This window comes from Myodes glareolus, chromosome 26, assembly GCF_982192425.1.
Source record: "Myodes glareolus chromosome 26, mMyoGla1.1, whole genome shotgun sequence".
Taxonomy (NCBI): domain Eukaryota; kingdom Metazoa; phylum Chordata; class Mammalia; order Rodentia; family Cricetidae; genus Myodes; species Myodes glareolus.
Genome location: NC_142051.1, coordinates 43,092,341 through 43,116,173, shown reverse-complemented (window position 1 = coordinate 43,116,173; position 23,833 = coordinate 43,092,341). Strand labels below are relative to the sequence as shown.

The following is a 23,833-nucleotide window of genomic DNA, read 5'->3' as shown; positions in this document are numbered from 1 at the left end:
GTAGCAAGGGAATGCAGAAAAGGAATAAAACCGGGTAAGAATGTGCTTTAGATAAGTTTGAATACTGTTGTTCAATGAAAGGAATTTAATTAGATGATGATATATGAAGAATATGGTTTGCTCCCCCCATGAGATGTCTGAGCCTTCGAAGGGTGTTGTGGGGCACTGTCTCTGTTAATGCCTCTTCCTAATGAAAGGGAATATACTCTTCCCTCTGGTGTAATTGTGTCCTGTTCTAGTCTGTACACTCAGGGATGGCGAGAACCCAAGTCTGGCCTTGAAGAAGGCGGTTTGGGTCAGGACAGTTTGGAGACTGTGTGGGGGAAATTTAACTGAACAGTATTTGGAAGGAAAATAAAGGAAAAGGAAGAAATGTGATACGGACATGATGTCATCAGAAGGAAACAGGAATATGGTGGGGTGCTCCCAACTTGACAGAGAGGGAGGCAGAGGGACTCTAGGCAGAAGGCATAAATAGCTCAGGCCAGAACCAAGGAAATTAAGTTTATTTTCCGTGGTATCTGCAGCACAGATTTTTCTTTCCTTCCTTCCTTCTTTCTTTTTTTCTTTCTTTCTAAATATTTATTTATTTATTATGTATACAACATTCTTCCATGTCTGCCTGCATGCCAGAAGAGGGCACCAGATCTCATTGTAGATGGTTGTGAGCCACCATGTGGTTGCTGGGAATTGAACTCAGGACCTCTGGAAGAGCAGTCAGTGCTCTTAACCTCTGAGCCATCTCTCCAGCCCCTCTTTTCTTTCTTTCTTTCTTTCTTTCTTTCTTTCTTTCTTTCTTTCTTTCTTTCAGATTTATTTATTTATTATGTATACAGTATTCTAAGTATTCTACCTGCATGCATGCCTGCAGGCCAGAAGAGGGCACCAGATCTCATTACAGATGGTTGTAAACCACCATGTAGTTGCTGGGAATTGAACTCAGGACCTCTGGGAGAGTAGGCAGTGCTCTTGACGACTGAGCCATCTCTCCAGCTCAGCTCCCACACAGATTTTCTTGTTGAAGCCAGTGGTATCTTCATCTACAACACCTTGACAAAAGCGGTTTAAGGGAGAACAGGTTTATTCTGGCTCACAGTTTTCACAGCAGGGAATTTCTGGAGGCAGGAGCATGCAGGAGCTGGCTACACAATATCTTTAGGCGGTAGTCGGCCGCATGGCCTCTTCAGGCAGAAGACGGCTATACTGCAACTTCAGGCAGGAAGCATAAGTAAGGGGATGCTGGAGTTTGCTTCTCTCTTATGTAGTCCAGGACTCACGCCCAGAGAACGGTGCCATCCACTTTCAGGGTACACTTTCCCACCTCAAGTAATTTAAGATAATCCCTCACAGACAGCCAGAGCTAACCTAATCTAATTGACCCCTCCCTGGTAATTCCTGATCTTTCCGATGTCACAGTCAACACTGTGTTCAGGTGGTTACCACAAGATGTGGAATTTGTGCGGGGTTATACTCTTCCTGTTGATTTTGGTGACATCTCATTGTCAATCAACTGAAACCCTTGTCATTAATATATGTCAAATTCCCCTTTTGATCTTCTACATGACTTTCTCTTTCTTCTTCCTCCAGTCTGCATTGTATGGTCATAATTCAACTATTTCATTGTTGGTGTTCTTTTTTTCTCCCTTTAAATGACTTCACAGAACTAAATTATCTACCCCTTTCAGTCCTTAAAATTTCATTATGAAATCCTCCTAAATGACAAACTATAATAAACCAAGAGGATTAAACCTAATTATATGACTCAAATTAGACTGCAGTGATCTAAATAACACAGATGATTCTCTCTCTCTCCCTATCTTTCTCACACACACACACACACACACACACACACACACACATCTGTGCTCTGAGTTGTTTAGGTGGCTGATTTTTATCTAGTTAAATCGGTGTGAGAAATTTTAGTATTTAAAATAGAGGCCAAAGGTTTGCAAAATGGCTCAGTGATTAATGGCACTTCCCTTCAAACCTGAGGCCTGAGTTTAATTTCCAGAACCCACATGGTTGGAAGGAGAAAACTCTCTTACAAATTGTCTTCTAGGTCCCACACAATAAATATAATAATATTTTATTCTGTTTCATTTTAAATTGTGTGTGTGCGCAGGGAATATGTGCACTCGAGAGCAGTGCCCAAGGAGACCAAAGAGATCTGGAGTCGCAGGCACTTGTGAGCTGCGGCCTCAGTGCTGAGAATCGAACTCAGGTCTTCTGCAATAACCAATAACCTCTGAGCCACCTGTCCAGCTTACCCAACTCCCACCTCCGCCCCAAAATGAAAAATAAAGTATGAAGACGTCGAGGCTGGGGATGTGGCTACTTTGGTAGAGGGCTTGTCTAGAATGAACGAAGCCCTCGGTTCGATCCCCAGCACTGCACATAAATCAGGTTTGGTGGTGCATGCTTGCTCTCCCATCACTCTCGGGGGCGGGCGGCAGGAGGATGAGAAATTCAGAATCATCAGGTACACAGGGAGTTAGAAGACAGCCTGAGATGCAGAAGAGCCTGTCTCAAAAAGAAAAAAAAAAAGAGGCCAGAAAACAGCTGCAAAATCTGTTCACTCTTATCTCCTCCCACACAGAAAAAGCACTCAGTGCAACCGCAAGAACAAGATTAAGCTTATCGTCCCACCCCGAGTTCCACCACGGGGACCTGGAAGGACGACCTCGGGCCGGAACTCCCCAGCCCCGCCCCGTTAGCCGGGAGGTCTAGGAGCGCGGAAGCCGGGTCGCCACACTTCCGGTGTCCCGTCTCGCTCGCCACACTTCCTGTTGATCCGGGAGGGGGCGGGCCGAGGGGCGGGCCGCCGGGGCTCTGGGCAGGCGCTGGCTGGGAGCTGAGCCGCCAGTCCCCGGAGCGTCCCCAAAGCGTCCCGCGTCCCCGGCCTCGCGTCCCGCGCTCAGCTGCCACCCAGCCATGCCCGCCGTGGACAAGCTCCTGCTGGAGGAGGCGCTGCAGGACAGCCCCCAGGTACCGCTGGGGAGGTCGGGGCCTCGCCGTCCGCCTCCCGGGGGTTAGGACGGGAAAGTTTTTAAAGAGTCTGGTGCAGGAGATGCCAGCGCTGTGAGCACAGGCACTGCTGGTACCACCGATTCCAAGAGAAGTGATGAATTCAGGGGCCGGAATGGGAAGCAGAGAAAACCTGGAACCGTCGACCCAAGCCTCCTTTTGGCACTTTTTCCAGTGGTGAAGAGAAAATTAACGTTGGCCTCATTTGAGCCACGGGGTGGTGGTGTGTTGTGCGGGTGTGTGTGTGTGTGTGTGTGTGTGTCCGTCCGTGTGTGTCCGTCCGTCGCGGGGGGGGGGGGGGCGGTACTTCGTTAACATCGTGGAGATGTGAATCAAGTCGCTTGAGCTGGAGAGTGAAAACTGGCAGGCAGAGCAGAGTGTCGTTGGTTCAGAATTCAGCACTCTTTTCTCCAGGGAGCTACTGTTCCCTTAACCTCCTGCCCTCTTCCTAGCTTTTCTGATACAGCATCCCTAGGTTAGTTAAATAAATACGTCTGTCCCCTGGCGTCTCTGTCCCTAAAAAGTTAGAAAGGATTAAGCTGTTCTTTCACAGTTTCTGCCCTCCTTCTGGTCTCCTTCCCTTTTTCCTCCTGAATTAATTGCGCCTCCCAGATGGAGTTTTGACGGACTCACCTGCGCTTCTGCGCCTCTCCCATGTAGGGGAAATCAGAAGGGCAGTGTGCACCTGTATCCTGAGCTCGTTTCTTTGTGATTGTCCTGGTGTAGACAAGGATGTGTAAGTAAGCTGTGATTATTATTCCCAGTACTTGGTTTTTGATACAAGGTCTTACTACATAGCCATCCATAGCTGGCCTGAAACTTGCTATGTAGACCAGGCTAGCCTTGAACTGCTATCTTGAGTGCTGAGATTACAGGTGGGTGCTCTCATGCCCAGTCTAATTTTTTTTTATTGATTTGTTTGGGTTTTTTTGTTGTTTGCTTTTTATAGATTGGCATCTATCATGCTAACTTTGGATGGCCTCTTTGTGCAGCGCCCGCTGTCAGGTGTTTGGTTTGGACCACAGCCTGTGGTGGAAGAGGCATTTCAGTCTTCCTCACCTGCTGTCAGGATCTGAACTTGAACAGATGGAAGTCATGACCATCATGGTTAGGGATAGGGATCTCCATTTGCTTTGTGTTCGGGGACACTGAAGGTGAACGGTAGACGACTTTCCTAGCCAGCCGTGGTGATGGCTGAGCCAGGCTGTCCTCGTGGACATAACCCGGGGTAGTGTTCTAGGGTGTTACACGAGTGGGTGTGCTCTGTTTCTGAGTGGCATAAACGATGCACCCGGTTTCGGGAGACACAGAAAGACACCGACAATGAGTCTGGAGACCTGGGTTGCAGTTCTGGCTCTAGTCATTAGCTCAGTTTTCTCATCTGCAGAAACTACAGGAGACAAGGGACGTGGAGCAGATTGTCTTGAAGGTGGTGGAGCAGTTTAAAATTATATCCTATCTATGGAATCAACGTTGAGCTGTTGGGGGGGTGATGTTTAGAGACATTGTTATTCTTATCTGGCATTCTTTTTAATTTTTTAAACACTTTTTTCTTTAATAAAGTTTTATTAGATAGTTGGCTTCACTGCAAAGTTATAAAGTCCTTATTTAATTTGGCCACTTGTTTTGTTGACTTTCTTCTAAGGAATATTTTTTATTCCTTAATAATTTCATATACTTACACAGTGTGTCTTTATCATATCCCTCCCCCTCCCCCTCCTTTTTCTGCAGACACCCCCTCCAGCCTGTTTCCCACCCATTTTCCTGCCCCCCCCCCCATAACACACAAAATCTAATGACTGCTTTCCTCATGTGCATGGGTGTGTCTGGCCATCCAGTGGAACCAGGGTGACCTCCCAGCAGCCACACCCCCAAAGAAAACTGACTGTCCCTCCCAGAAGCCATCAGCAGCCAGCTTCTCGGCTGAGGGTAGGGCCTCTGGGTGCCTCCATTTGATGCTGGAATGCTGGAATGTTGGCTGGCGTTATCTTGTGTAGGTGACCACATTGCTATGAGTGCATGAGTCGGAGGGCCGAGTCGTGTCCAGAAGAAGCATTCCACAGCACTACCCCTCATTCTCTCCACACACACCCCCCTTCTGTGACATTTCCTGGTCCTTCCTATAGGCGTGTGTGGATGTGGGCGTGCGTACGTGGAGGTCAGAGTACAGTTTGTGGAAATCGATTCTCTCCTTCCACGATGTGGGTTCCAAGGATTGATTGCAGGTCGTTAGACTTGGTGACAAGTGCCCTTACACGTTGAGCCACCTGTAGGCATCTGTCCTTGCTGTTGAGACTGGTTCTCTCCTCTCGGGGCTTCTGAGTGTGGCTGCTGTGTGGGAGAGAAGCTAGCTTTAGGCATCTTTCAGAGTCCTCAGAGCCCGGCTGTCACTGGTTTCTGTGTAGCGTGTACTGAATGGCAGCTCTCCTCCCTGGAGACCCAGAGGCATGGAGCTGGGTAGCTCTGAAACCATTTCTTTTTATGTGAAAGAATTAAACAAGAGCAAATGCCTAGAATTCATGATTGTCCAACCTCTTGGCTTCTGTGGGCTCCATTATCATCTCCAAAGTTTACACTGGAGAGTTACCAAAAAAAAAAAATGGCAAAAAGCTGAATGAGTTAAGAATGCTTGTAATTTTGCATTGAGTTGCATTCATGTCTCTCTTGGGTAGTGGGTTGAACATGCTTGGTCTGGATTGTACATGGTATGTGCCAGGCATTACATGTTTTTCATTCATGTTCTCCGTCTTCCCAACAGTCTTGAGATCGCTTAGTAAGGTGGAGGAGGGGCAGAGAAATCAAAAGTGTACCCTAAAGAAATGCAGGCCACAGGAGTAAAGGATTTTGCTTTTGTGGTGCTGGTGAGTGAGCCGGGCCTTAGCGTGCAAGCCTTGGGGGACTGTTTAAGTTAGCCCTGTTCCCTAGCACCTGGCTTTCCTATGGCGCAAATATTGATTCACAAGGAGAGGAAAAAGATACTGAGAACCCATGAAGCTGTTTGTTTCTTCTTGGTGGAGGCGGAAGAGTTAGGAGGTCGCTTGGGTAACCTGGTTACACAGGACTTAGTGAATACGAAGCTTTTGTATTTGAACCTAATTGCCCCAAGCGCTGCATAGAAGTTGACCGGTCTTGGACACGACTGTTCGAGTCTTGTTCCTCGGCGTGCAGGTTTGCACGCTGTATTGCAAAAACTAGTATTAATATATGTATTCTTTCTGCTGATCACTGGTGCACGAGTATTTGGAGTGTGAAGAGACGAGTCCCCGTCCCTGTCTGTGAGACTTTGCCCGGCTGCCCAGGCTCTGGTAGCTGCTGGAAACATGACCATCAACTAGATAGGCGTATCTGCCCTTGACTGGCTCACGATCTGTTCCTGGGGCAGATAAGCGGCTGTTCCGGGACAGTGTGAGTCCTGCTGTAATAGATAGGGACAGAGGCACAACCGGAGCCCCAGCAGCACATCCTGCACCCTTCTTTAGAGTCTTACTCTCTCATGTTGTAAGAGACACTATTTCCCAGTGAGGTGGGATGAAGTACTGCTTCATCCCTTGGTGTTGTGGGTTGAGCTTTGTTGTCTTAGGCATAGTGGAAACAGAGAGATGAAAAGACTTGGTTCTGAGGTCGTGCCGTGGCCCAGCTGGGCGCAGTCCTCCTCAGCAATCAGAGCATTCTTTATCTCAGTGAGATGCTTCCAAACACGCCCGGTTTTGTGTGGCTTTGTTGTAGAGGGAGTTTGTCCCATAGCTCTGCGTCCAGCACATTTTTCCATTCAGTCGTCCCGGTTCTGCTAAGATGTTTCTCTCCCTACACCAAATTAGGGGGATAAACATCTTTGCTTAACTTACATTTTAAAGAAACAAAGTCTGGGTGCTACTGAAATTGGGCGCTTACACAACTGTGTGCTATTGAGAATGTCAGGGCTGCTTGATTGGGTAACACCCGGATGTTTACTCTAAGGTAAAGGAATGCTGTGAAGCTGATGCCAGGCCCACAGAGTGCTTGGTCTTGCTTGTCCAGCTGCAGATATTCCCCTAGAATGTAGGCTAGTAGAAAGGATGGAGCCAGACTCTGAGCCTTGGTGTGCGTGCACATAATGTGAGAATGAAAACAGCTCCTCAATTGAGCTGTTCTGAAGAGTAAACAGCATATGTCAAGCGTGACTGAGTGATGATACTGTCTGCACACAGTGCACACCCCTGTTGGACCTGTGTGTAAGACTTTGAGCATCCGAAGGGCCTTTCCTGACACATTGATTTTGTGTGTCAAGGCATCCTGCTCTCTGTCTATACACTGAGCACAGCGGATGCTGATGTTGTGTGTAGTAGAGCGGTCCCTTGGGAACTGGGTGTTCTTTACTGGACGTGATCACTGTCTGCTTAAGTCCACTGCCCAGATGGTTAAAACAAGGCAGGACCATGATGTAGTTCTCTGGCAGTTCCTGGAGGTGAGGGTAGAAAGTGGGATGATCTAGCTGGGCCATAGCGGCACACGCCTTTAATCCCAGCTCCCGGGAAGCAGAGACAGCAGATCTCTGAGTTCGAGACCACCCTGGTCTACAGAGTGAGTTCCAGGACAGCCAAGACTACACAAGGAAGCCCTGCCCTGAAAACAAAACACACAGAGAAAGAGAGATGGTCAAAGAGAATCCAGCTCCAGTTCGCCTGTGTTTTGGGCTGGCCCCACTGAGCACACCCAGTGATGAGGCTCTTGATGTTGCTGGCGGCACGGTCTTTGCAGTGGACCCGATTTTTGTCTCAGCCTGTCCACTTCCCAGCTTTGGGAGGGCATCATAGTTGCCTTTAATTGTCAGTGTGACAAAGCAAGAGTCATCTAATTGTCTTCTTCAGGTTGGTCTTGGGTGACTTGTCTTGACTATTAATTGATGTGGGCGGGTCCAGCACATGGGTGAGGAGGGCACCCGGGCTGAGGAAGCTCTGTAGCATGAGCCCAAGAGTGAGCAGTAAGTGTTCCTCCTGCCCCAACTTCCCTCAGTGTTCTAAGTGTGATGTATAAGGAAGCTAGAACAGAGATGGAATACCCTGAGCCCTGAGCCCCAGCTTCATCTCCTGTAAAGCAAGCACAATGTGACCACGGTATCTGATTATGAAGCTGTTGCCTTAGTGTCAAATGTCCCGTGCCTACCAGTGTCTGATCCAAGGAGTTCTCCTAGAGGTCTTCCTGCTGTCTTTGTAGGAGACGGTTGTGTATCCCTCCTCTTCTAACCATTGCTCATCTTTATTCCTTAGAGTATAAAGAGAAAACATTAGGATTCAGCTAAATGCACAAGTAATAATTTTAAAAATTAAAATCTCCATAATCCAGTTGTATCGCTTCTTGTGTTCCCAGGCATGCCATTTACAGTAAGAATGGTGTTTGGATCTTTGTAGACGCTGCTGGGACCCTGCAGCACTGGATCGTGAACACACAGGCCCCTTAGATAAGCACTCTGCTGTGGCATCTATTTAAAAGATGAAACCACCTTTTAAAGCTCTGAGCACCAGCTGTGAGCACCAGAGATCATGGTCTCCATAATAAATGTCACCCCCATCACAGCATCCTCGAGACTCCCCAGCAGGCTCAGCCCCCGCTGACCTTGTCCCCGAAGCCCTCTGCTCGGTGTTTCAGCACCCGCGGTCTGAGAGCAGGGACGCAGGTCACCGTTTTAATAACCAAACATGACGCTTTCAGGAGCTGCCATTTTACCTCCTGATGGTCATCCGTTAGTAGATTATGGCATCTGGTGGGTCACAGCAGCGATGCTTATTCACACAGAATTGAAAGAGTCAAGAAAATCTGTGCATCTATTCTATTCAGCAGTGTGGCATTTGACGCATCTCTGTTTACGTGCTGATTTAGGTGCATTTCCTGCTCTGGGTCTGAATTTTAGGAAGCGTGCGGAACTCTTCTGGCACAAACAGTCTGCCATGTGAGCATTCGTCCTCACGGGGAAACTGTACAAAACTGTCTTCTGTTTCACGGTTCATTGCCTGTGATCCCTTTACTATAGAGCACTCAGGTGCCTGTGATCCCTTCACTATAGAGCACTCTGGCGCCTGCGTTTGACCCGGGGATCCAGGGCAAGGAAGGATAAGCACACTGCTGTGAGTCTCCCAGCTTGTGAGCAAAGTCAAGAGTAGGCCTAGTAGGGAGAAGCGAAGATCCCAATGCCAGGTCCTTACTCTGGTCCCTCGGAGTGTCTGGGTCAGGGAGTTTTGGTCCCGGTAGGTGGTGCCCTAGCAGCAGGGAGACCCCAGGAGAGGCAGAACATAGTGGCCACATAGACCACTTCTGACCTTATTTTAGCTTAGATGGGTTCGAAAAAGGAGGAATTGAAATTCATTTGCAAGAAAGTGATGAGCAATAATGGTTTGCAAAGCACTATGTGTGTGACCTCTCTGGCGGCTTCCTGTGCCATCTCTGTCTCATTGGCTATTGACCACTGTTGCAAATTCACATATGTGAAAGATCTCTGGTATGTGACGCCATGAGCCTATTCGCACACCACCCAGCGTGTAAAGCTTTCTCTAGTGCTCAGGGTGTGCCACACACTGTGTGTGAACGTGGCAGGAACTACCCTCTAGTGTCCACGCACTGTGTGCGGACGTGGCAGGAACTACCCTCTAGTGTCCACGCACTGTGCATGAACGTGGCAGGAACTACCCTCTAGTGTCCACGCACTGTGCGTGAATGTGGCAGGAACTACCCTCTAGTGTCCATGCACTGTGTGCGGACGTGGCAGGAACTACCCTCTAGTGTCCATGCACTGTGTGCGGACGTGGCAGGAACTACCCTCTAGTGTCCACGCACTGTGTGCGGACGTGGCAGGAACTACCCTCTAGTGTCCACGCACTGTGCATGAACGTGGCAGGAACTACCCTCTAGTGTCCACGCACTGTGCGTGAATGTGGCAGGAACTACCCTCTAGTGTCCACGCACTGTGTGCGGACGTGGCAGGAACTACCCTCTAGTGTCCACGCACTGTGCATGAACGTGGCAGGAACTACCCTCTAGTGTCCACGCACTGTGCGTGAATGTGGCAGGAACTACCCTCTAGTGTCCATGCACTGTGTGCGGACGTGGCAGGAACTACCCTCTAGTGTCCATGCACTGTGTGCGGACGTGGCAGGAACTACCCTCTAGTGTCCACGCACTGTGTGCGGACGTGGCAGGAACTACCCTCTAGTGTCCACGCACTGTGCATGAACGTGACAGGAACTACCCTCTAGTGTCCACGCACTGTGCGTGAACGTGGCAGGAACTACCCTCTAGGTACTGAGGTTGCTCTGCTGCCCTCAGGACTGAGCTCTTCCTGAGAGAAGGGGTCAGTATAATGGTTGCCATTTGATTTTATGCCAAGAGCTTCTACCACTGGACCAGGACATTTGCGATACCTGGCCAAGAGTTTAAAAGTTCTGCCCTCCCACCCCTCCCCACCCCCACAGAATCTGACCATGTGGTATCTTAAGAGGAAACAGTGACAGTCTACGGGGTACCCTGGGCTGCAGACACCCGAGCAGCTGGTGGAGGCTGAGTGATTAAGGTGGCGGTGCTGTGGGACTCCTGTTTCCTGCGTGGACTGGAAAGAGAGGCTGTCCTTTCCGACACTGGTTGCTGAGTGGACTTATGCCTCAGGCGCTGAGGTCGGCACAGACAATTGTCCTTCCTGGTTTCCCGCCGTGTTGAGTGAGAGCCAGGGCCTCGGGCGCAGCAGGTGCTCTCCCCTGGGCTGCACGCCCAGCCTGTGGGAATGGGCTCGCTCTCCTGGTCCTGAGCAGGTGTTGTCTGCTTGTTCCTGCTCTGTTGTGGGAAGGACAGGAACAGAGTTCACCAGACACTGTCCTGTGCTCAATGAGTCCCTTCCTCCTTCCTAGCTGTCACTAAGAGTCAGATTAACCCCTTCTTCTCTGCCTGCAGACGCGCTCCTTGCTGAGTGTATTTGAAGAAGATGCTGGCACCCTCACAGACTACACCAACCAGCTGCTGCAGGCCATGCAGCGTGTCTACGGAGCACAGGTATGCCGCTCACCCCTCTCTTGGAGGATGAAAAGTCTGAGTGTGAAAAGAAATCTCAGTTAAAATTTGCAATAAAACCAATCAGAGGCTGAGAAGATGGCTTAGCGAAGACCTGAGTTGGAACCCCAGAACCCATCTAATGGAGCTGGGCGTGGTATTGGGCTCGTGTCTGTGCCTAGAGCACATTGGCTGGCCAGCCTAGAGAGAGACCGTCTCAGGAAGAGGGATGGCTTCTAAGGGAGGAATGGGAGATTGAGCTCTGGCCTCCATGGATGTGTTCACTCCCATACATGAACATGCTCACAGACATGTGTATGTACCCCTGTGCGCAAACATGTTTGCACACATGTGTATGTACCCCCTTGCATGAACATGTACACATATCAGAATTGTTTTTCTTACTTTCCTTCTCAGAAAACCAAGGACAGTCTTGTTTCCTTTGTATGAGACAGAGCTGGTGTCTTCCTGTAGCCTGCACAGGAGAGGACCCATGTTGTCTCTTTTGTGTGAGACAGAGCTGGGGTCTTCCTGCAGCCTGCACAGGAGAGGACCCACGTAACTGCTTTTGATTTTCTTCTGACTCCAACCCCAAAGGGAGACATTGGCGTCTGCTCTCCCCACTGTGAATGAGTGAGCTCAGTGTCTCGATGCCGTTTGTTTTTCTCGTTATTGGGCAGTCTTGGATGTCAGTGTGGGAGGGTAGAAATGGCATTTCAAAGGCTTTCCTCTGAAGATGGGGGTGCCTCTTTGTTTTGAGGAACAAATATCTTGACTTGCAAATCCATGCAAAATAATTTGCTGAGTAGCAAAAGCAAATCTCTTTACAAACAAGAACTGCCACATGTGTCACTTTCTAAGGAAAATGTGAGTCACTGACATACAGAATAGTTACTCATCAAAATATCAATAACAGTAGATAGTTTTCATTGACCCTTAAATCTGTATGTGCTTATATTCCTTTTGCTCTTTGATGATTTGAACGATATAAATACCACAGGCAGCCATGTACCTACCAGGATCGCGGTACCTACCACCAGGCTTGACAGTCTCAATTCCATTCCCAGAACCGACATGGTAGAACGAGAAAACCAACTCCTACAGGTTGTTCTCTGACCCCCACGCGTGTGCTTGGCATGCTCAGCCACACATAAATGCACATCTGTACACAAAAGGAAGCAATAAAGTACAGTTTAAAGTATATTTGTATATAGTCATTAGTCAGTATCCGCCATAAGAGCCCTAGTCTTTGCCGTTAGAGAACTTAAAGGGTCAGGTGACAGACAGTTACTGTTGAACGTGGGAGCCTAGGAGGAGGCTCACCTGACTCCCTTCTGCCTCGCTTCCTTTCTTTTCTTTGTTTGAGACCATGTTTCTCTGTGTAGCTATAGCTGTCCTGGAACTTACTCTGTAGACCAGGCTGGCCACAAGCTCACAGAAATCCATCCACCGCTGCCTCTGGAATGCTTGGGATTAAAGGCTTGTGCCACCACTACCCAGCCTCTTTGTTATTTTCTGAGACAGGCTCTTAGTGACCTAGGCTGGCCTGGAGCTCAGTGTGCAGCTTGATGATCCTCCCAGACACATACCAGCACTCTCAGATCATAGTTCCCTCTTGAAGCGCAAGCTCCGAGGGGTCATGGAGTCTAGGTGGTTCAGAGCAGTGTTCAGGGCTAGAGGTAGAGACTCACAAACGGCAGGATCAGGCCAGATAGTGTGTTTGCTGGTGGGACACACCTTTATGTGGTGGGTCTTTGAGTTGGAAGCCAGCCCGGGCTACAGTTTGTTGCATTTGTTGCAGCGCTAGGCATTGAACCTGGGCCTCGAGGCGTGCTAGGCGAGTGTTCTGCTGCCGAGCCCGTTCCCAGGCCGCAGACCTGGTTTGACAGAGCTTTGTACTTGTCTGTGATCGTCTGCCCTCATTTGTTTTGATAAGCCTTTCAGAACGTGGGAACGTGAGGACTTTTCTACGTTTTTTTTCTTGATGACTTATTTTGAAAGTTTTTGTAGTTTTCTCTGAGTATTCCAGATTTATACAAAAGGAAAAAAAAAATTGGCCGTACTTATCTCTGACCTCCTTGCTTGCTATTTAGTGACTTTGAATGCTGCCACTAAATGGTCCAGCTTCCTATTTAACACTCCCAAGCTCCAAGATCTCAATGGCTCAATGTCCCCCACTTGCAGGAGTCTCTGCCCTGCCCTCCACGACTGTCACAGCCATTGGCTGCCAGGTCCAAACACTTCCTACTGCGTTTTTTTCTGCTAAGCCAGAATTGTGGCTCAATGTGCCAAAATTAAGTAGGTCTTGCATACCGAGAGGCTGGGACGGGCTTTTAACTCAGAGCACATGGCTGTCATGTGGTCTGTCCTCTGGCCACAACCCTCCTCCCTGCTGGCTTCTGCTGCAGAGCTGCGGAAATGCCCTGGAGACAGCTGGCCAGCAGCAGCATCCAGATCGGCAGGGCAGGCTGTGACTTTTCAGGTTTACTGGAAGGACTGAGATGTGTTTCGCTTGCTTTGATATGTATATATTTTAAGTTAGTAACACTTCTCTGTTTTCATTCTGGCCATCCCCCTGCCCCCAGCTTTTTTGGTTTCATTTCATGTTATTTCTTAAATATTTTATACTTAAATATATTGAATTATATTAGAGTTTGATTTTTTTTTTTAAGCAAGACATAGTTTTTCACTATTATGTTTTTAAAGTAGTTTCATGTGGCCGGTAAGACACAGGTATTTTTAATCAGCCTGCTGGGAACACTTTGGATTCTGCTCAATGAGTGTCTTCTGGGCTTAGTTTAGAAGAAGGAAGAGCAAGAAAAGATAGAAAAGGCGAGATTGAAGTTGATGTCTCAGAATAGAAAGCTAGAAGCCTCGACTGGGAATCGGGACAAGAGTCATTCTCTGGGTAGGGACACTTTCCGTACGTCAGGTGGGCGCAGACTGATAGAGAAAGGCCGGGGATCTTTGGGAACATAAAAGGACTCTGAAGTTAATGTTGACATTATGACCTCAGGAATGAAGGAAAGAGCGGGTACCTACATAAAGAAATGGCTGTCGTATATTAGGTTATAAACAATGGCTGTCGTACATTAGGTTATAAACAATGCCCTCTTTATGTTATTCGTATTAATGACATCATAGACTATGTCCTGTTTATACCTTAGCCTTCTGTCCTATAATCAGATATGGTTTCCACGGCTTATAAAATACTTATATAATACACTAGTTTATAGTCAGAGTTTATAGTCAGGTCCTAATACACTAGTTTGATAATGACATGATTAGCTAGTTCTTTGTTTGTTTTTTAATTATCTATCCAGTAGAACAGAATGCCTTCTTTGAAGGTTAGGATACAAATTATCTAAGTTACAGACATCGTGTAAATAAAATCACGTGTGTGCACACGCACTGCACAGTACGTATGCATCACTCCTGTTGCTATATTCACACAAAGAATGATAAAGTGACAATTACATTTTTAAAAAAGAAAAATAGAGTTCTGAGAGCTGACCCCTTACTGTGACTGGTTTGGGGGGTGTTGAGATTTCATTTGGCTTAACCTCTGAAGTGAGCTTGCAAGTTAGCGAGGGGGTTGGCGTCTTGGGCAGGGGGCCGTGTGGGCCCATGTTGTCTCTCACCTGGCGGAAGAGCCATTGCCTACACTAGGAGTGAGCCCCCATCATGGCTGTTCACTGCAGAGGAAGAGGAAGGCGCACACCCTTCATACTAACAAGCAAAAGCTGGTTGCTTAGGACTCTCTGCTGCATTTCAGTACTGGACAAGTAAGTTCAGATTGCCTGAGGTGCCCAAACAAGAACATAAAGACATTTATGCGGTTACGCTGGCACACATTATTGCATACAATAAATATGATATGGTACTTGCTTTAAATCTATGTGTCTGATAATTGTTTCTTTCCTAAATATGTTTAAAGTTGTTTATTTTTATTTTTTACCACTGGACTCAGGCTTAGGAGAGAGCTGTTTAGATAGATAGGTCATCCTCTGAGCTGTCAGACAGATGGGGGCCAGGTGAGTGACAGCTCTGGCCGTGGCCAGGAAGACCGTCTGTTGCTAGTAGGCTAGAGAAACTGGCGGTTCTTAGTACCGGCCCTTTCTCCTCTAGCAGAAGACAAGCCACTCTGGTTGGTGTCTTTGGTCTGGGACAGTGTTTTAATAAATTAGATAAAAGTTTTTAAGAGTATATGTGTCTACGTACATACATACATATGTGCGGGTGTCCCTAGAGACCAACAGACGTTGTTGGATCCCCTGGAGCTGGAGTTATAAGAGGTTGAGAGCCGCCTGGCATGGGTGCTGGGCATCAAACTCCTGTCCTCTGCAAGAGCAGCAGGTGCTCTAACCGCTGAGCTGTCTCTCCAGCCCTAAGAGACAGCCGTGATGAAGCTCCTTTCTCCCCCCAGCAAAGCAGGTTAATCTGGTCATCTCTCCGCAGCTGCTCCCTTTGGTTTGGGGTTTTTGCCATTTGTTAGAGATGGCGTCTTACCATGAAGCCCTGGCCAGTGTGAAACAAAGTTGTGTACACCACACCCAGCTCTGAAGCTGTTCTTCCCCATACTTGAGCATAGAAATATTGTCCCCTCGAACAGATCTGAAAACTGTGGGCCCCAAAAGCCTGCTTTGGATGTGGGAACAGTGTAATCTCCAGCTGAAGCAAAGATGAGAGAGAAGGGGAGTGAAAATATTTAAACACTGCGCAGGGCTACAGGTCAGGAGAGACGGCTTAGCAGGGAAAGACACTTGTCTTGTCACCAAGCCTGAGGACCCGAGTTTCTTCCCCCGGAACCCATGTGGTGGAAGGAAAGAACTGACCCCAAAAGTTCTTTTGTCTGAGTTCTACACGCTCGCACACAGACACCAAATAAATGTAGAAGAAACTGCTTCTCTTTAACTACGTGGGCGCGCGTGTATACACACACACGCGCACACACACGCACACACGCGCACACACGCACGCACACACAGAAAGAGCAAGCTGTTAAGCTGAACAAGTTACTGTGCCTGTCGCGAAGCAATGAGAGCAGGCGCCCTCCGTGTGAGTCTGTGACAGCAGAAGGTAAAGCCTGTAGGAGGCAGCCAGGCTTCATTTGTTAAACACACAAGTGTCACACCAGGTCAGGCACCACATGTGCCTTTTCTTGTTGGGGAATATTATTTTCAGGTATGTGACTTTTGTTTACGCTGATTTGTTTAGCTCTGTGAAGATGTGTTACTGTGCCTGTCTAAAACACCTGATGGTCTAATCAAAAGAAGAACGACCAATAGTGAGGCAGGAGCAAGGGTAGGCGGGGCTGGCAGGCGGAGAGAATAAATGGAGAAAGGCCAGCTCCCCAACCAGTCACAGAGAAAGAAGAAAGGTATACAGAAATAGAGAAAGTCCAGAGGCAAAAGGTAGTCAGGATAATATAAATTAATAAAAGCTGGCAAGCCGGGCAGTGGTGGTGCACGCCTTTAATCCCAGCACTTGGGAGGCAGAGGCAGGTGGATCTCTGTGAGATCGAGGCCAGCCTGGTCTATAAGAGCTGGTTCCAGGACAGAATCCAAAGCTACAGAGAAACCCTATCTCGAAAAAACAAAAACAAAAAAAGAAAAAAAGAAGCCACACTAAGGCCAGACATTCCTAAGTAAGAATAAGCCTCCGTGTGTGTGATTTAATTGGGAGGTGGGTGGCAGGCCCCTTAAAAGCCAAAAGAGCAAAATCACACATTTTTCTCATTTATCTTCCTAATTAAGAAAAATAAAGTTGTTATAATGTAAAGAACCTAAGATTCAGAGAGGCTGTGTAGATCACCTGAGCTCCCACAGCTGACGTGTGGAAGAACCAGAAGAGCCTGCAGACACTCGTGGGCACAGAGCTGTGTTCTCAGCACACTGCTCTCCACCAATGGCCGCAGCAGTTGGGGTTTGCCTTCAGAAGTGTGTCCTGTCCAGGTAGAACGAGTCTGGCTTCTGAGCCTGGTGACTGTCGTTGTTGGAGGTGGGCCCCAGGTTTTGAAATAAATGACTTTCTTCCTTTCACTAACTTTTAGTCCAGATTATTTTAATTACTACATTTCAGTCCTGACAGTCAAGCCGAGGTTTATTTACCTGCTTGAGACGGCATTTACTTGCTGTAGCTTCAGGTGTGTGGGCCGGAGCCGGGCGAACGCAGGAAACAGCCTCCCAGAGGGAAACCCTGCCTGGGCTGCATGTGGGGCTCACAGTGCTTCATTATGCAGCCTCCGAGGCCTTTGTGGTGGCATGACTGTCCTCCTAGGTGCAGACCTGGTGCTTTTGTGTCCTCTCCACTTCCTGCCATTTGCCTCAAGAATAGGTGCAGTTCTTCTGGGGCGCTCTGCCTCACCTCGGGTGTGTTTTTGTCTCACACCCCCTGACTTGCCCGTCTGCGCTCCCCCATCCATGCTTTCCTCCACTTCAGCCACAGGGAACTCTGCTCACGCACGCGCGCGCGCACACACACACACACACAAACACACGCTCCTCTGCCACCCCGCTGCCTGCTCCCATGCATCCCCGACAGCCGTCTGCCAGCCTGTCAGCAGCCTTCTCCTGAGCTTTCTGCTGTCCGGAGCACTAGACTGCGGAGCACAGGGCTGTCCGTGCAGACCATGTCGGGTAGCCTGTGGGCAGTAAGCCTCTCTGGCATGGCTAGGTAAGCATTCCCTTGCCAGAAGCTCAGGTGTCCCTCAGGCTTGTGCCCCCCACCCCCTTGTCTCTGCCTGGCAACGGCACAGGAGATTCTTTAACGTAGGAGACGCTGTCTGCAAACCCTTTAGCAGCTTGTCTTTTTATTTTCCTTGTGCTGGGGATCAAGCCCAAGGCCTCCTGCGTGCTAAACATGCCTGTGCCACTGAGCCCCAGTGCCGGCCCCTGCTTGTCTTTCAAGGGCTCCTGTGAAGTGGGCAGTGGCCCCAGAGCTGTGCGGGACCATGAAGAGAATAACACTGGTCCGTATGAGCTCAGAGGGAGAGCCTTGCCCAACTGAAGGCCCAGGGTTCCAGTACTCCACAGAAACACGCACACACGCGTACTCACAGCATGATGTCACACCCAGAACTCCATTCAAACCTAAATGCAGGACCACCTCTCTTGCTGTCCAGTTCCCAGGAAAGCGTGGTTCTCACATCCACATTGAAGCACATCCGAAGCACCAGTAACTCAGTTCGAAGGGACCTGATGCCTTCTTCCAGTCTCCGTGGGCATCTGCAGATGATCTATCTGCATGCATGCACACACACTTACACGTAAATAAAAAGTGTATATTTAAAACTGCATTGCAGGGCGCGAACAAGTGGCAGCCTCCTACAACAGCAAGGTAACTCAGACAGTGTGGTTTCTGGTGTGAACTAAGCACCCTGTCAGTATTAGCTACTACTTAGTGATTCTTGAATGTCCAAACCACAGGGAGAGCCTCGGGCAGGTGCCAACCTCAGACAAACTCCACCTACTCAAAGCCAGGCACTGTTTGTGTAGCCCGTGTTCGAGACCCTTTCCTCAGAGCACCTCTGCTGTAGAGGAAGGGTCAGCCACATGCTCCTCTGGCCTTCGTTTTTTATTGCCTTTTGTGGTGCAGGCCTGTACACCAGGAGTTTGTCTCAGTTTGGTTGCAGGTGTTTAAGATTTGGAGTTTAGCTGGGTAGTGATGGTGCCCACCTTTAATCCCAGCCCTCGGGAGGCAGAGACAGGCAGATCTGAGTTCGAGACCAGCCTGGTCTACAAGAGCAAGTTTAGATGGGTCTCTTGACCTTTTCACACATCAATCATCGAACATGTTAGTGGCTGCCGGGTGCCAAGAACTATTCCTCGCCCCTCTAAACAGGTGATGGAGTTCTGTATGTGTTCACCTGTTTCCTTGGCCCCGTGATTGCCATCTGAGATCAGCCCCAGAGGAGCAGCGCTGGGGCAGGGAAGGCAGTTGAAGTCAGGACCTTGTATGTGACTGTATTCTGGGAGAGAGAGAGCAAGCGAGCTGTCATGTTTTCAGTCTTACCTGTTCCGTGGGGCAGACGGAGGTAGCTGGGGAGTTGTGTGGCCTGTTCTGCTGAGAAGGTCCCAGAAGCTGGGTTCTGTCTCTAATAGGTCAGGTCCTCCTGAGTGTAGGACTTGCCCTTGAATAACAGCCCCAGAGAAAAAAATGAGTGAAAGCCAAGGCCACAAAAGTCACCTTGGGACATACTCTGTGCCTTGGCACCATCTTAGAAATAACCCTGAGCTGAAGAGCAGCTTGAACGTGGCGTTAGAAGCAAGAGAGACGTACGTTCTAGGTCTTCTGCATTGGTAGTGGGAAGACGGTGGGTCAGCGGCTAGAGCCAGAGGCTGGAGGAGGGCAGGACCAGCATACCAGCCGTGCAGAGCGATCAGGCTTCCCAGGCTGTGCTTTCCTTTGGTCCTGTGGAACTTGGGGATGACCATGCTTCTGTCAAAGCCATTCTTGGTGCCAGGTCCCAGGGCCAGGCTCAGTCTGCATGCAGCCCTGCCTGTGTAGCCTCTGCTCTGCAGCCCTGGCTGCCTGTGTAGCCTCCGCTCTGCAGCCCTGGCTGCCTGTGTAGCCTCCGCTCTGCAGCCCTGGCTGCCTGTGTAGCCTCCGCTCTGCAGCCCTGGCTGCCTGTGTAGCCTCCGCTCTGCAGCCCTGGCTGCCTGTGTAGCCTCCGCTCTGCAGCCCTGGCTGCCTCTGTAGCCTCTGCTCTGCAGCCCTGGCTGCCTCTGTAGCCTCTGCTCTGCAGCCCTGGCTGCCTCTGTAGCCTCTGCTCTGCAGCCCTGGCTGCCTCTGTAGCCTCCGCTCTGCAGCCTTGGCTGCCTGTGTAGCCTCCGCTCTGCAGCCCTGGCTGCCTGTGTAGCCTCCGCTCTGCAGCCTTGGCTGCAGTTACCATGCACAGGCAGCTCGTGAGGGCTGTCTACCCCCCCCCCCCTCCAGTGCTGGGTCCTCTTCTGGAAAGCCGCTCTTGCTGGCCAGCTCCCTGGCTTCCTGCAGGGTCTGCTTCATTGAGCTTCTCTCCTTAGAGTCCAGCAAGGTCCCGCTGTCAGGACCGCCTGGAGCACCCAGGGTCTTTCCTTTGCAGTCTTCGTCATGTATGTACCTGCTGTTCCCTTGTGTCATACACCCGTGAGCACCGGGACGGTGTCTGCTCACGCCTTTGTTTACTGCCTGAATAACCGGAAGGAGCAGTTCGTCCTAAAGCAAGCTCAGGCTCTGCTATGGCCTCTGAAGACTGCCTAGACAACTTCTGCCAGGTGTGGTGGGCCGAACCTTTGATCCCCGTATGCTGAGGAAAAAGGCTCGTGAGTTCCAGGATAGCCTGGGCTACATAGAGACCCTGTCTATAAAGAAAAACGATCGCTGCCAGGGCCCACACCTCCCTCGTCTAGGCTGCTGTGAGGGGGCCTGTTTCGGTGGCGACACACACCTAGAAAACTGACGCACTCTGCTCTGCTCTTCCCCTGCAGAACGAAATGTGCCTGGCCACTCAGCAGCTCTCGAAGCAGCTACTGGCATATGAAAAACAGGTAACGTACGGTGCGCTGCGCGGTGCCGTGCACAGGGACCCAGGAGGCCCCTTTTAAAGGCGTTCTCCAAGGACACCCTCGGAAGGTCCCTGTGTCCTCCCTGCATGCAGCCTCTCCTTCTCTGCCTCCCTTTCTTCCTTCTTACCCTTTCTCACTGATAAAATGGACCTGGGATCATCCCAAAGTCTCGAGGCCCACGAGTGTTCCTGGTCTCCAGGAAGGCCAAGCCACTCAGTGCCAGCCGTCAGGACAGAGCCCTAGATAGCATCCTGTTCAGACGGTCAGGCGTGGCCAGGGAGGGCCGTTGGTACACCTCTCAGACAGGCAGAGGGAACCTGACAGGGTGTGCCCTGAGAGCGGAAAGGAAGTGGGTGCCAGCGTGGTGTTTGTCGGAGAGTTCCATTTAACACCTGGCTTTCTAATTCTCTCTGTCCTAGAATTTTGCTCTGGGCAAAGGCGATGAAGAGGTAATTTCTACGCTACATTATTTTTCCAAAGTGATGGAGGAGGTAAGGCGTGGAAAACTTTCCTCTATGAACTCTTTTGTCCCTATTTTGCCTCCCTCTGCATTAGAATACCTCCTCAGTTTTCTGAGGTTCAGTCCACAATAGAGGTGGGGTTAGCACCGTACTTGCCTTTTGGAGGGAAAATAGACCACAAGGACTTCTGAGCATTTGGTTCCCTGGTTTCTTGGGTCACCCTGATATGCTTCCACAGCTAGATGACTTCAAATAACAGGAATTCATTCTCTAGAAGCTTTGGAAGACAGAACACTAGCTCAAGTTGTCTACAAACCCACATTCCTTTAGGGCCTAGATGGAATTCTTCCTCCTGGCGGTCTCCAGTGGCTTCTGTGTGCCTTGGCTTACGGCAGCATCCCTGCCACATGGATCTCTTCTTCTCAGGACGACTGTCACTGAGCCCGGGTCACCTGGAAAATCAGACTACTTTGTTTTTAACACTGCTGATCACATTTTCAGAGACCCTGTTTCCATGTCCTGTGTTCCAGGTGGATGTGTCCTCTGATGGGGACCCAGTTCAACCCATGACATACGATTTTATACACCTGTTCTTGTAACTTTATTATATGTGTGGGAAACCATTGTTATAGGAAGTTACATAAACTTTAGTTGCAAAACCGTAAGTGGACTGGGGATGTGGCTCAGGGTACAATACCTGCCTTGCATGTGCTGGGTTTGATTTCAGCACTGTTGTAAAGAAAGCCCTCAGAGCTCCATTACTGCTGGTACCAAGAGACACCCAAGGTACCTGGGGTGTGTGGGCTCCAGCTTTCAGAGAATCTGCAGGGTGCTGTCATAGGAAATACGCTGTAGCCAGCGCTGAGCCGCAGGAGTTCTGGACACTGGCGTCCGTTTAGAACTGGACCAGTTCACTCGGCAGGGCCAGGCCGCCAGCTCTGTGGTGATCTGTGGAAGCGCTGGAGGCCGAGGTAGACAAGCCATCTGGTTCTGTATTTTTGTTGTGTCGCATTGACCGGTGGGGAGAGGACAGCAGACTGTTTTCTCCTGTTGTATTTGCAGCACCTACAGAAAGCCTAGGGTCCCACAATACGGGAGAGCCCAGTCCTACAAAACTGCCCTGACTTCAGGTGTCAGTTATAAGCCCAGGCTTGTGGTGCATCAGACTGACCGGCTCAACACTGGGGTTTAGTCATTTGTAAGACCAGTTCACACCTCAGGGACTCATATGGTCACCACTTGTGATTGAGAGACATCACGAAGGACACAGTGACCTGCCAGATGCAGTGACTCGTGGCAGGGTGTGGGGAGGGGCACAGAGCTTCCTCCCTCCTGGGTATACCACTTTCTTGCCTGTGGTTTCCTGGAAGCTCTTCCTTTCTCGGTTAAGTCAACCTAGAAACTTCATCAGAGACATGTGTAGAGGTTTGTTTCCACGGTGATTACAAACCTATCATTGACCATCATGATTAGCCGTCATACTTGTCATTCCCGCTTTGGGGGTCTCTGAAGTATGTCAGCAGACTCCTGAGGTGGCTCAGCGGGTACAGGCGTTTGCCGCTAAGTCTGATGACCTGAGCTCAAGGCCTGCGCCCACATGGTAGTGGGAGAGAACTGACTCTTGAAGTTGTCCTCAGACTCCACAGGGTGCTGTTGCTTGTACACATGCGCACACACACATACACACACACAAATACATGACTCCACAGGGTGCTATTGCTTGTGCACACACACGACTCCACAGGGTGCTGTTGCTTGCACACACACACACACACGCACACACAAATACATGACTCCACAGGGTGCTCTTGCTTGTACACACACATGACTCCACAGGGTGCTCTTGCTTGTATGCGCACACACACACACAACTCCACAGGGTGCTGTTGCTTGTACACACACACGACTCCACAGGGTGCTGTTGCTTGTACACATGCACATACACACGACTCCACAGGGTGCTGTCATTGCACACGCACACATACACACACGCAGAGACTCCACAGGGTGCTGTCATTGCACACGCACACATACACACACGCAGAGACTCCACAGGGTGCTGTTGCTTGCACACACGCACACACGCGCACACACACACAGAGACTCCACAGGGTGCTGTTGCTTGTACATGCACACACACACGACTCCACAGGTACGGCGTGGGCACATAAATACGTGCATGCTCACACCCAGTGAGTAAGTGTAAAAAATATATTGAAATGGATATAGAATCTATTAAAGATGTGATCATCGAACAGCAGAGTGATAATAAAAAGGCATGAAGACTTTTTATTTACTCAGTTTACACATTTATTAATTGTGAGTAAATAGCACAGGGAGGCAGCGGGATATTTCCATCAAAATTGCATATGTCCATACACAGAAGAGAGGCTCTGAGGAAGTGAGGCTGGCTGTCAGCGGCGTGGCGAGTATGCCCAGCTGACATTCGCTACCCACTGTCTCTGAGAAGCAGTGTGGTTCTCTCGATGGACTGACTAAAGGGTGGTGCCGAGAGGTTTGCACAGCTTCCTGATGTCCAGACTAAGCCGCCACCAGCTGGGTTTAGGTATGAGAAGAGAATAGCTTTGACATAGTTCCCTCTCTGTACCAGAGCCAGGTGAATTTTAAAGGTGACAGCTGAGCAGACAGGGGAGATGTGTGGCCCATGTAATAGACTGTCCTGGAATGAGCCTTTCTTGTGAGCCAGAAATGCCCGCTTGAGTCCTTCCTTCTCACAGCGGGCACATCACCATTTCCTGTCAGAGCATCTGGACGCACAGGGCGGGGGGGTGG

General features: G+C 49.6%; 1 protein-coding gene across 5 annotated transcripts in view; it reads left to right on the top strand.

Moving 5' to 3' along the window:
- Positions 1-2,827: 2,827 nt before the first annotated feature.
- Appl2 (adaptor protein, phosphotyrosine interacting with PH domain and leucine zipper 2) overlaps positions 2,828-23,833 on the top strand; it is a 42,525-nt gene continuing 21,519 nt past the window's right edge. For 4 of the 5 annotated variants that reach the window (XM_087902191.1, XM_087902190.1, XM_048418229.3 and 1 more), the window contains exons 1-4: positions 2,828-2,985; positions 10,939-11,037; positions 20,502-20,561; positions 20,999-21,070. In XM_087902191.1, coding sequence (XP_087758317.1) covers positions 2,932-2,985; positions 10,939-11,037; positions 20,502-20,561; positions 20,999-21,070 — 285 coding nt within the window. In that variant the 5' untranslated portion in view covers positions 2,828-2,931. The remainder of the gene's footprint in view (positions 2,986-10,938; positions 11,038-20,501; positions 20,562-20,998; positions 21,071-23,833) is intronic. The other variant, XM_048418230.3, reaches the window with a different exon arrangement.